Below are 14,000 nucleotides of genomic sequence, written 5' to 3'. Positions count from 1 at the left end.
TTCCTTAGAGACCTCAACTATGAGCAGCAGAAGGCCAAGGCAGACTCTGGAGCCTGCCCGAAATTCACCCTGGGAGATGCCCTAACTCATCTTAGTACTAAAGAATCACTTACAAATCTTTTCTAAGGTTTCACTGTTAAAAACAAAGTTTAGGAGCGCCTGAGTGGCAGAGCAGTTAAGCGTCTGCCTTCGGCTCAGGGAGTGATTCCAGCGTTACGGGATCGAGCCCCACATCAGGCTCCTCCGCTATGAGCCTGCTTCTTCCTCTCCCACTCCCCCTGCTTGTGTTCCCTCTCTCGCTGGCTGTCTCTATCTCTGTCAAATAAATAAAATCTTTAAAAAAAAAAAAGTTTAAAATACTACTGACCTAGATCATATCCTGTAGGCTTCTGCAACAATTTCCTCAAAATCCAAAGATTTTGGATCTCAGAGATCCTCATCTCTCCATAAATTCTACCAATAAATCCTCCAGGGGCATTGTCTGCTCTGTACTTGCCTTGCATCTAAGAGTTCCTAGAACACTACTGTTATGTCTGCTTGGCCCTTCCTATCCTAACCTTCTAACAATGAGTTAACATGCTCTAAAATGACAGAAAAGCCAAATAAGTATTTAAAACAGCATAATTAACCACCAGCAATAGGACATCCTCTGCTACTTCTATGCCTGTGTACAGAAGTACACCACCCTCACACACCATCAAATCCCACAATACACCACCACCCTGACCCAGAGCTCCAGCACAGCTGACCTTCCACCTTGGCCATACAAAACCCCCACATGGAAACCCTTGAAAAAACTACCTCCCTGGACCCCCACAAACACTGTTTTAACTGGTCCTGATTGTAGCATCTTGTTTCATTTTTCTAGAAAATTCTAACCTGCAGGGCTCCAAACAACAAGGCTGAGAAGCACTGTTCCTTCCTATCCCTATCAATCATTCTGGCCACAGCACTGTCTTCCTAAAAATGCCACTCACAGCAAGTACTATGGTCCTTCAACATCTGGTCTAGCTCCCTTCTGGGGCAGAAACATGGAAAAATAGAAACTACTCTGCCCAGACTCCTCTCATGTAAGAGACTGTAAGTGATCCCAAATCCTAACCACTTTTATGAGATTAATCACTTCATGAAAATAAAAACTTCAAAACAGAAGATACCATAAGCTAAGTAAAAAAAAAAAAAAATCAAACTAAGAAAAAATACTTGCAAATTATATAGACAAAAACTTAATACTCAATATATAAATAATTATTAAAACTAAAAAAACACACAAAAACAAAAACCCAATAGAAAAAAAAAATCAATAGAAGACATGGACATAACTGCCAACTACCACTAAACTGATCTCATTTCTAACATCAGACTGGCAAAACTCCAAAAGCTGAAAACATACTTTGTTGGCAAGACTGTGGGGAAACCATTGCCTTACACACTTCTGGGAGGAATACAAAACAGTAAAAATCCTATGGAGGGGAAATCAGAAGCATCTTAAAAATTACATATGCATTTACACTCTCACCCAGCAATCCCATCTCAAGGAACCCACCCTGAAGCTAATTTCCACAATCAACATAAGCTGCAATATTACTGGAATACCAAAATACTTCAAACAAAACATCTATCCAAAGAATTGAATAAACTATGGAAACCCCGTAAGATGCAGGGCTGCACAACAGTACTCTGCAAATATAAAAAAGAACAAGGCAAACCCTTGTAAGCTGACATGGAATGATTTCTAGAATATACAGAGTTGACAAAGCAAAGCACCACCTGAACCTCTATTCCAGAAAAGCCGCCCCTGTTCAGCCATGAGCAGCAATGTGGGCTGACAACCTCTGGCAGCAGCGCCTCCAAAGGCCACTTCCGCCTAATGAGGGCCTCCTCTAACCTCCAATTCTTCCCTCACAGCTCCCCCATGAAGAATTAAGCAACGTGTAGCACAGTCCTCAGGCTCCCCCTACCTGATTCTACATCCTCTTTATTAGACCTTTCACAAATGTTCCCCAAAAATGCCAACTTCCCTAATTTCATCTCAGTGTCCACTACCTTTCACATAACAAAAGAGAAATTAAAACATATGGACAAACTGGAGTGGGGGCATGATATGAACTGAATATTTGTGTCCCCTCCAAAATTTATGTGTTTAAATTCCAATCCACAAATGTGACAGTATTTGAAGATACTCAACTGTGGTAATCATTTCACAGTGTATACATACATTAAATCATTGCTTACACCTTTCAAAAAAAACCACATTGTACAACCTAAATATATATAATTTTTACTTGTCAATCATATGTCAATAAAGCTCAGTTTAAAAAAAAAAGCTAATCAGCATGCTATCTGCCTCACAGGGAAGACATCAACTGGACCACCTACAATTTTTAATACACTGTGTATTACATTCAATGAAAAAACATTAGGCATGCCAAGAGACAGAACTGCATAGTTGAAAAACAAAAGAAAAAGACAAACTGACAATAGAAACAAACCCACAGATGATTCACAGATAGCAGTCAACCAAGCATGCTGGAGAAAAAAGAAAATGGGAGTACATGAAAAGATTCAATAAATGGGTTTTATAGCAAATTACAGACGAATTAGCAGGGTTAGCGAAATGGAAGCAGATCAGTACAAAATATCCACATTAAAACTCACAGAAGAAAATGTAAAATACAAAAAAGGATTCAGGAGATGTGAGACAGAGTAAAATGGTCTAATACTACTTATAAATGGAGTCCCAGGAGAGGAGAAAGGAGCAAAAAAAAAGTATTTGAAAAGTCACTGTTATTGCTGGGGGGGGGGCGGGAATCAACCTACTGAGGCTGTTTCCAGTGTTACTGAAACAGACACACTCAGTATTGTCTAAGCTGCTTTAGTTCTGGAAAGGCAGAGCTGAGGAGTTACAAAAGAGACACTGTGGCCCACAAAACCTGAAATATGTACTACACCTGGACCTTCATATAAGGTTGAACCCTGCTTTTGACCAACCAAACAACTGGAATAAAATTAGACACCCTGCATAGAACAGGAGTATGACAGGTGTTGCTTTATTAAAAAGACTATCAGGTAAAACTAATGCCATCGGGTTTTGCCTTTTCCCTTGCTCTAGATCCACTCAGGAGTCTCAGGAAGCTACTTGGCATTCTGTTTAAACTAGTGTTTGATAATTTAGAGACAATAGGTCTTATTACTAAATTCTGTCACTCCTCTTCTTGTCTATTCAGTCCTGCTGGAGCTCTTAATTCTCCCCAAATCTCATTCTGACATCTCCATTTCTTAACTGGTCTCCTATTGCCCCCTTTCCTTATTTTGCATCCCATTTAGCAGTGTTTTACCTGTAATGTAACCTGAATTTTGTTCAAATGTCATTGCTTTTTCATTTAAGTTTCAGTTGGTTATTTCCCCTGTGTCTTGTTCCCTCTTATATTCTGATTCTTTTAGATCTTCAATTATTCTAAACTTGTGTGATGCAGTATCTATTCCTGCAATCTATCCTGACTGGTAATGCTTACTTGATGAAGAAGTCACATGTTTTATAATAATTTTGCATTGTTAACAGGCAGAATTTTGTGGGAAACCCACACAACCTGAAATGAGAACATGTGCCTCCACAGCAGTTCTGTTTTTGCTGCTGTCTTCTGCTGGGGGTAATGCAAGCTGCAGACTACTTTTTATGTTAGTTTCTCAATTATGGACCCCCCTGCCCCCCCCCAGTACAAGTAATACTAGAGCCTCCAACATCCCTGACTGGTTACAAAGTATTAGGAAAGAGTTCCCCTTCCTAGAGCCCAAGCAGAGACAAAATTCCCTTGTGGAACCAGTGAATGGATTTTCTTAGTCTACCTCTTCCCTGGGAGCATCACACTCTGGAGGAACCAGGTTGATGACAGGTCCCACCTCCAAGCCCCAGACCCATATGGGCCTAAGGCTTCACTCTCTCTCCCCATGTGGGTTATTAAAACACACAAAAAGCAAATGTCCCTAGAACAGGCACATCATCATCAGCTCAATGGCCAAATGCACTGGTTTTTAAATCACTTTCATATTTAGCACAGATACTTTGCTTACTTCAATTATACATTTTTCAAATGTTTTGTTCCATTTTTGAGACTTTCTTTAGCAACAGGATTTTAAGATGATCTATTCCACCACATTTCAAAACCCACAATAAAACTGTAACATTACAAATAATTACTCCTTCTTGGATGTCACCAATTAGGATGACCATTTGCTATTTTCAAACAACCAGCGCCTTCCGATTCCCCCAAATTCTGCTTTATCGCCTCCCACACAGCCCATGTTCGACTAGTTGATTCCAATAAGGAGGAAATGTGGCTCAGGTATAAATTAATTAGTAGAATCCCCTTCCTGGCCCTGGGATGGAAGCTGAGTGTAACCAGAACACACCCCAGGACTGGTCTGATTAGAAAACAAGAAGCCCTTGGGGGGTTTCCTGTAGAGCAGAGATAAAGAGGCTCATAGTCAGGGTACTGCGGGGGTGGGGGGGGGGCTGAACACTACAGACAGACCACAATGGGGAGAAGTGTAACCTGTGACCAATACTGAGGCAATCCTGAGGAAGCGAGCTGAGCCCAGGAGGTAGAAACTAGAATCTAGTCCAACTGTTAAAGCCACCAGATCAAGCTTTGACCAAGGCCAGTCCTAGCTCTTGATTTTTCAGTTCCATGACCTAAAACATTTTCTTCCTTGTATAAATCACTTTGAGCTAGGTCTGTCAACTGAAAGCAATCTGAAGATATATGGAAATTTACCAAGTGTTTAAAGTTCAATAATGAAACAGAATTTTACTTGCTTACCTGGATAACCAATTCCTTTGGCATTTGCATAGGGAACCCCAGAAGAACCAGGGCTATAAACAGGATTCATGATTTCAAGAACTGAAAAGGAAAAAAAAGTGATTTAGCCAAGCACTTTTATTCTCCGGTTTTTCTCTAATGTCACTCATAAAAGAGAAGGCAGCAAGAGTCCGTTCTCTAGTTGATTAAAAACAAGGCATTTCGTGCCACAAGTCCTGCTGAAAGCCCACCTAAACACCGTACTCTCCCCTTTACAACTTCTTCAGTCCATCAGAAACTAAGGGAAAAAGTGTTCTCTATGTCCCTGTTTAAAACAGTTCTTACAATCTAAATGTCCTTGTAGCAAAGAATAGTTAAGGAAACCAGATCCAGAATATGAAATATTATACAGCTCCTTTTTAAAGTGTTTGAAAACACGACTGATGTGTTATGTGACAAAAGGAAAAGAACAATGCTGCGTTATGCAGTATGACCTCAAATCTGCACCTTCATGTAGAACAGGCATGTGCACTTCCAGCACAAACAGAAAAGGTCTGGGAGAATATAAAAATAGCAACAGAGATGATCTCTAGATGGGGTAGGTTTAGTGGTTTTTTTCCACTTTTCTCTATTTCTTAAATAATTTTTGTTAAATATGTATATATTTTCTTTAAAAGACAAAGCAGCTATACCCCAGCAACTCTATTAACCCATCCAATGTTTTTCCATCTTTTTCTCCCTAAAAAGTTCAAGAGCTTGCACAGCCACAACCATGATTTTACCCCTTACCCAACAGAAAAATGATTCCCATCAGTATCTCCAGCAAGCTCCTCTGAATTCTATCACCCAATGTATTCTGAAAGTGTGAGTTTAATTAAGACTACTGTGTCTTCCTGGGGTGCCTGGGTGGCTCAGTCATTAAGCATATGCCTTCGGCTCAGGGTGTGATCCCAGGGTCCTGGGATTGAGTCCCACATCAGGCTCCTCTGCTGGGAGCCTGCTTCTTCCTCTCCCACTCCCCCTGCTTGTGTTCCCTCTCTCGCTGGCTGTCTCTCTCTGTCAAATAAATAAATAAAATCTTTAAAAAAAAAAAAAAAACTACTCTGTTATTCCTCACCTAATAAGTCACTCATTGATTTATGGGGTAGTAAGAATTAAGAGGATGTTAAATTTAAAAATAAAAACAGTACAGGGTAGTGGGATAGCAGGCAACAGGTAATCTGGGAACTCTGTACCTTCTTCTCAATTTTGCTATGAACCTAAAACTGCTCTAAAAAAGTCTACTTAAAAATAAAAAGGGGCACCTGGGTGGCTCATGTCTTGATCTCACAGTCGTGAGTTTGAGCTCCATGTTGGGCTCCAGGCACAGCTTGGAACCTACTTTAAAAATAAATTAAAATTAAATAAAATGTACATATATATACTTATTTAGTGTCTGCCTCCCCTACCACACCCCAAACTAGAAAGTAGCCTGGGGCAGACAGGGAACAGGGACTTGGTCCTATTTACTGCAGTAAATAGCAGCACCAACAACAGCGTCTGGCACAAAACAGGTGCATGTACCTGCTGACTTTCTAAAAACACACGCACCTTTGAACACTGTAGGTATCAAATTCCATTACAAAAACATATCGCAAAAATTAACCACTTCAAAGTCTCAGCTTCCCTGACTCATTTAAAATATTCACAATCAAGCAGCTGAGTACACATAAAAAAAAATACCCTATACCCGGTCACATCCCTAGCCTTTAATAACAAGTTCCAGTCTAAATTAGGAATAAATCGGGAACATCAGTGATTGGGACGTTCTTACTTATATAATTAACTTTCTTTTAAAAACTTCTAAGCCAAACTTACTATGGCATCCACAATTACAGCTAAGAGATTAGTCTAGATCAGTGCTGACCAACAGTACTCTCTGTGACAATGAAGATGCTATCTGTGCCTTCCAATATGGCAGCCATTAGCTAAAAGCAACTACTGAGCACCCAAAAATGTGACTAGTGCAGGATCTGGTTATTAAATTTTATCTGACCTGAACTTAAATTTATTTTTTAAAATCTATTTATTTAAGTAATCTCTACATCCAACGTGGAGCTTGAACTCATGACCTCTAAATCAAGAGTCGCACGCTCCTCCAACTGAGCCTCAACTTAAATTTAAATAGTCATGTGTGCCCAGGGACTACCAGATGGACAACACGTCTACGATACAGATGAGAGAAAACAAGGATAGGAAGGCCCAGAAAGTAAGCAAGAATCGATTACATATCCTACCACACAGTTTAAGAATAAACAAACGGGGGGGGGGGGCGCCTGGGTGGCACAGCGGTTAAGCGTCTGCCTTCGGCTCAGGGCGTGATCCCAGCGTTGTGGGATCGAGCCCCACATCAGGCTCCTCCGCTATGAGCCTGCTTCTTCCTCTCCCACTCCCCCTGCTTGTGTTCCCTCTCTCGCTGGCTGTCTCTATCTCTATCAAATAAATAAATAAAATCTTTAAAAAAAAAAAAGAATAAACAAACTGGGGGCACCTGGGTGGCTNTCCCTCCTCTCGCTGGCTGTCTCTATCTCTATCAAATAAATAAATAAAATCTTTAAAAAAAAAAAAAAGAATAAACAAACTGGGGGCACCTGGGTGGCCCAGTTGGTTAAGCATCTGACTCTTGATCTCAGGGTCTTGTGTTCAAGCCCTGCATTGGGCTCCACGCCCAGCATGGAGCCTACTTAAAAAAAAAAAAAAAAGGAAGAAGAACCATCTGGCATTGCCAATCCCTATTACCCTGCACTTTTAACCCATTTTTGGTGGCTCTCCAACAGAAGAATTGTGGAAGCCCTCATAAATCCATCTATCTCTGAGCTTCAACTATGATCTGTTGAGAAAGTATATAATTCCCAAAATTCTGTTTCTCCATTCTGTGCCAGAATGTAATTTTATTTTCTCAATTAAATCCAAGATAAGCAAAGCACTATGCAAAGGCCACAGAGAAAACAAAAAGAGCAAGTCACAAGCTTCTAAGTTTACAATCTAGAAAAGTTCTGTCCAACAGAACCTTCTGTGAAGATGAAAACGTATGGCAACTATCCATGTAAAGTAGCCACTAACGGCTGGCTAGTGAACACCTGAAGTGTGGCCAGCATAACTAAGGAATTGCATTTTATTTATTTTTTTTAAGATTTTATTTATTTATTTATTTGACAGAGAGAGAGAGAGAGACAGCCAGTGAGAGAGGGAACACAAGCAGGGGGAGTGGGAGAGGAAGAAGCAGGCTCCCAGCGGAGGAGCCTGATGTGGGGCTCGATCCCAGAACACCGCGATCATGCCCTGAGCCGAAGGCAGACGCTTAATGACTGAGCCACCCGGGCGCCCCAAGGAACTGCATTTTAGTTTAACTTAGACAGTCACATGTAGGAGATGACTATTGTATTGGAGAACTCAGGCCTATAAGGCAAAAGACATGAATAATGGTGATACAGGACAAAGAGTATTAATAGACACATTAAATACCATAAAGGAATGCAGTGTTCTGAGGGTTGAGTGGAGTGAGCAAAAATTCAACAGGTGAGGGGAGGAAGAGTCAGGACAAACGTGATTACAGAGGTAGTATTTCCAATAAGCTTTGAACAAGTACGATCCCAAAAAGCCACAGAAGTGAGAAAATGCAAGATGCACTTTAGGAATATTGGGCAATTGGGCTTGTAGGGAATCAACAAAGATGATCATGGAAACACAGTTTAGTTTCATAGAACAATCATGTGGAGCCCCTTAAATGTGGTGCTGAGCAGATGTCATCTGATAGGCAATGAAACTCATGAATAGCACAGCAAATTAACACGAGTTATCAGATGACCTGGTAATTCCACTCCTTGGTAAATACCTAAGAGAAATGAAAACATACATCTACACAAAAATCTTTACACAAATGTTTATTATTTGTAACAGCCCAAAACCATAAACAACTCAAATGAAGCACTGAACACCACAAGGCTCTCCTGCCATAAGGATCTCAGTATAAACCAATAACACGATTCTACTATACGCTTGCCACTAAAAAGTGTATAGAATTCCATTAGTGGGGCGCCTGGGTGGCTCAATCGTTAAGCGTCTGCCTTTGGCTCAGGGCGTGATCCCAGAGTCCTGGGATGGAGCCCCACATCAGGCTCCTCCATTGGGAGCCTGCTTCTTCCTCTCCCACTCCCCCCGCCTGTGTTCCCTCTCTCGCTGGCTGGCTGTCAAATAAATAAATAAAATCTTAAAAAAAAAAAAAAAAAAGAATTGCATTAGAATTCTCAATATCGTAAGTTCCAAACTACCCAGAAGTTATATCTCCTAAAAGCATTTTTACCTCCCCAGAGGATAATGTTTCCTAAAGAGACTGAAAAATCTTAATGAATTAAAAATATTAGGCAAGATTGATGAAAGAAAATGTTGCAGTTTCCTCTCCTATCCAATAAAAGGGCTTGCCTGAGTAATATAAAGACAAAGTCGGTGAACTAACGTCAAAAAAAACAAAACAAAACAAAACCAAAAAAAAAAAAAAACCACCAACTTCTTAGGTTACTTGTTCAAATAATGAGATTCCCCCAAGATTCTGAGCCTCGAAGCTCGAGGACAGGGAAAATACTTGTTCAGCTTTGTCCTCCTGCATCTCACCAGTGCTTGGCACACAGGTAGCTTATATGTATCTTCTGAATGTTTTTGAAGAACTTCTGAATGTTTTTGCTGTGATAGGAAATACAACTTTTCACAGCAATAAATATGAAGTTGAGGGGCGCCTAATTGGCTCAGTCAGAGCATGTGACTCTTCATAACAGGGTAGTTGAGTTCAAGCCCCATACTGGGTGTAGAGCTTACTCAAAAAAAAAAAATATATATATATATATGTATGCATATATATATATATGAAGTTGAGACATTTATTTAAACTGTAACTCAGAATAGTTGAAACACATCTGTTTATTTATTAGTGACTATGAAAGCTGAACCCACTAGCCAATCTTAACATTAGAAAGCAAACTATTTAACATTATATGCATGCTCACATAACAGAATTACTCTGCATGACCTAACGTGTACTACTACAAAAACATTACAATCTGAATCTAATGAATCTTATACATCCAACTTCTAGTTTGCAGAAAAAGAAGTTGGAGGAATAGAATGCACACCATGAAGCAAACAGACAAACCCAAAAGATGGGGCATCTTAGAGGACAAATAACCCAGTTTCTTCAGTTAGTCAACGGTCTGAAAACTGGTGGGGATTAGAGGGGTGGGGAACAGGGAGGGCAGTTCTAGATTAAAATAGATTTAGACATAAAAACCATTAGGTAGTTTTGTTTGGATTTTGGTTTAGATTGGAAAAAAACTGTAAAAAGATATTTTAAGGATTTAGGGACACAACTGAATGTGGGCTAGGTATCAAATGGCATTAAACACTTGTTAATTTTGCTAGGTGTGGTGATAGCATTTTGGTTATGTAAAGACACCATTTTTCAGAAGTACATGCTAAACTAAAAAATGACATGATTTCTCTAAGTATTCTTACAAAAAAGGGAAATTACAGTGTAAGGCCAATAATTGATATGCTGAGATACTGGGTTATGGCTATATATTCAATTATTATACTTTTTATTTTATTTTATTTTATTTTAAGATTTTATTTATTTATTTGACAGAGAGAAAGACAGCCAGAGAGAGAGGGAACACAAGCAGGGGGAGTGGGAGGAAGAAGCAGGATCCCAGAAGAGCCTGACGTGGGGCTCAATCCCAGAACGCCAGTATCACGCCGAGCCGAAGGCAGTCACTTAACGACTGAGCCACCCAGGCGCCCCACAATTATTATACTTTTTAAGTTTGCATAACAAAAAATACGGAAAAAAACACATCATCATCATTCTGCCTGGGATCCTAGTGCCACTGACCCCCCAGAAACCACCAATTTCCCAGTCTGATTTACTGTGGGCCAAGCATCCCAATTCCAATACTGGATCCAGAGAGTACCACTTTTTTTTTCCCCATCTGGAATGACTCAACTGTCAGAATACCTATGGATGGGGGCGCCTGGGTGGCACAGCGGTTAAGCGTCTGCCTTCGGCTCAGGGCGTGATCCCGGCGTTATGGGATCAAGCCCCACATCAGGCTCCTATGCTATGAGCCTGCTTCTTCCTCTCCCACTACCCCTGCTTGTGTTCCCTCTCTCACTGGCTGTCTCTATCTCTGTCGAATAAATAAATAAAATCTTAAAAAAAAAAAAAAGATGACAGCAAAAATTTCTGAATTTGAAAATCCAGTAATAATCAGAAATAAAATACATTTTAAGACCCATCACTGTATTATTTTCTCCAGTTTCAAAAGATACCATGATCTAAAGAAAGTTCCCACACACACAGTAATTATAAAACTTTGAAGGCCTTTTATATTAGTATTTCATATCAACAAAACTAATTTCAAGAGGCTTAAATTTTACTTCTCTCAAAAACATCAATATACAAGATAAAATACCCTTTAGTACAACCAACACTGGTAATTCTCAGCAACACCTGATATTATCAAGAAAAGCATGTAAGAGGAGAAAGTTCTTCTCAACTCCCTCAAACTCTACCTTCACTACTGAGGTTGCAATCTATTGGGAGAAATTCATGTATTTCTCACAGGACTGAAGAGACTTCAAAGACATAGATGTAAAGTGGAACACAGACATGAGAAAAGTAACTATTACTCTATTACACTGGTGTACTACTATTTTAAGTGTTTCAACTGATCTTGGAAAAGAAGGTGTTTAAGTGAGACAAATCTGGCAGACAAAAATTTCCCTTTAAAGTACATAACTTATAGGGGTGCCGGGGTGGCTCAATCTGTTAAGCCTCCAAATCTTGACTTCAGCTCAGGTCCTGATCTCAGGATCATGGGTTCAAGACCCATGCTGGGCTCCACCCTGGCCATGGAGCCTACCTCAAAAAAAATTTTTTTTAACTACAGAATCTACAAAAACTTCAAATATTTTAAAGTGCACTTGTTTCTTTTTTTTTTTTTTCAATTCTAATCCTCTACCTCTGTGACATTATACTCATTTTCCTGATGTTCAAAAATTCAAATGATTTTGGCATTATAATTCTAACCTTAAAATGAAAATGAGTTGAAAGGCAGGTGTAGAGCAGAATAATAACTAAATATACTAACAATATATCAGGGCCTGATAAAAGGGCAGCAGCAGATGGTGCTTCCTCCTGAGATGTAGGCACTTGACTCACACACACAACCCAGTCTTTCCGCTGTTTCCAAGGTCAGGAACCAGGAAGAGGGGATGCTGCTACCTGCTCAGCATTTCTAGAGACTGCTGCACAAGAACACCCGGCAGAACGCACAGGCAGCCAGCTGTCTCCAACTCAGAAGGCCTTTGGAGACTTCTACCAACCCTCAGCTTCCATTCACTCACAAACACAACTAAATATAAGTAACATACAAACACCCCAACAAAAGCAAGCCAGCTTTATGAAGCTGGAAAAAAAAAATCTTCACAATGTGCACACACTAGCTTCGGCATTAGGAAAAAGAGCCTTATGGGGCGCCTGGGTGGCTCAGTCGTTAAGCGTCTGCCTTTGGCTCAGGGCGTGATCCCAGGCTCCTAGGATGGAGGCCCCCATCATGCTCCCTGCTCCGCTGGGAGCCTGCTTATTCCTCTTCCACTCCCCCTGCTTGTGTTCCCTCTCTCGCTGGCTGTCTCTCTCTCTGTCAAATAAAAAAAAAGGCTTAAGTTGTCCAACTGGCTGTCAAAGCAAAAATAGTCCACTACTTTACTTACCAAAGTTGCAAAATGTATCTTTATTACTGTCCACAGTAAAAACTTCTAATCTAAACTTTTCCATGTAATATTTGAGAAAATCTCAAATTACACAAGGATGACATGAGAATTTAAGCTTTGGGAACAAGACAAAATTTTTCATTCAAAAATTTTTCCTCCATGCCAAAAACACTCCAAAATATTTTTATGCATGACTTGAATGAAACATTAACTCATACAATCCATTACACGCACACATACATATATTATGGAAGAAAAACACCCTGTTTGTGGACAAATTGCAAAGGTACACCTCTTTTTCAAAGTTAACCCAGACTGGGCCACGAAACGTCCTTTCTGAAGAAATCATTAAAAGCCTAAGCTGGAGGGTGAACACTAAGCTTCTGCGAGGCAAATGGAAAATTTTTCACTTTGTGAGTAGACAAACTGAATAGTTTACACATTCGAAATGATTACAACCACAAGAATCCTAAATCTAACTTACAGAAAACAACACCCTGCCTCTTCCCCATTTTTTCATACGTTTTCCTGACCTGATCTAAGACGAACCGCAATAAGGCCCAGAAAACATTCTTGTGCAGACTCCAAAGAACATTCTTGTGCAGACGCCACCTCTCCCCGGCCACCTGGGCAGCAGCCCCCCCCTCCCGCTCCTGGCCGCCCACACCGCACCTGCCCGAGCGCGGGTCCGCGCCCAGATCCGCCTCCCTCGGGCCCCCAGATGCCCGGTCGGCCCCACGGGAAAAAGCCCAGCCCGCCTTCGTCNTCCGATCTCGCCCGCACTCACCACGCCGCGACGGCGGCGGGCCTGGGCCTCGGTGACCAGCGCACGCCGGCCCGGGGTGGGCTCGGCGGTGGGGCTCGGCGAGGGGCGAGCGCCGCGGAGGGCTGCTCCGATGCGGGAGCTGAGCCTCAAAGTCCCCCGTCGCCGCCGCCGCCTCCCCGGCCCGCGCTTCCAGTGGCTCCGGTCCGCCCGGCCCGCCTCCCCGCAGCCCGCGCGACCCACCGACGCTGCGCAGCCACCGAGCCTCCAACCTCACTTCCGCCTGGCGCGCGCCGCAGCGAGGGCGCGCTGGGCACGTGACTGGACGGCTGCGTCAAGACTAGAGTGGTGGCGTGCGCGCTCCCGCCGGCGACTGAGAGGCGCCCGGATGGAGAGGCTACCGGTAGCTGCGCGCCGTGCGACCCAAGATGGATCTGTATACCCTAGCGCGGCGCGTGCGGTGCGTGAGGGCTAAAAACCTGATCGGCCAACGCCGCCCACACAGACGTCTGTGTCCTCCTTTCGGAAAAGCACTCCTATGGACTGCTCTTCCTCACGCTATTTTTGGCCTTATACTAATGCAATGTGGAAGGAACATACTGGAACATAATTATAGTTTTACTAATTTCTTATGAGAA

The 14,000-nt window shown here is 41.7% G+C and overlaps 1 protein-coding gene across 3 annotated transcripts in view; it reads right to left on the bottom strand.

The window, feature by feature from the left end:
- The window catches only part of FAM168B (family with sequence similarity 168 member B), a 41,169-nt gene extending 27,514 nt beyond the window's left edge, over positions 1-13,655 (bottom strand). The window contains exons 1-2 of one of the 3 annotated variants that reach the window (XM_034653503.1): positions 13,387-13,655; positions 4,821-4,901 (exon numbers count right to left, since the gene is read on the bottom strand). In XM_034653503.1, the coding sequence (XP_034509394.1) occupies positions 4,821-4,890 (70 nt within the window). In that variant the 5' untranslated portion in view covers positions 4,891-4,901; positions 13,387-13,655. The remainder of the gene's footprint in view (positions 1-4,820; positions 4,902-13,386) is intronic. The other 2 variants (XM_034653505.1, XM_034653504.1) reach the window with 2 other exon arrangements.
- Positions 13,656-14,000: the final 345 nt, after the last annotated feature.

Source organism: Ailuropoda melanoleuca, unplaced genomic scaffold (assembly GCF_002007445.2).
Source record: "Ailuropoda melanoleuca isolate Jingjing unplaced genomic scaffold, ASM200744v2 unplaced-scaffold9223, whole genome shotgun sequence".
Classification (NCBI taxonomy): domain Eukaryota; kingdom Metazoa; phylum Chordata; class Mammalia; order Carnivora; family Ursidae; genus Ailuropoda; species Ailuropoda melanoleuca.
Note: the sequence above shows the minus strand (reverse complement) of the source record. Positions and strands in the feature narration are given on the sequence as shown.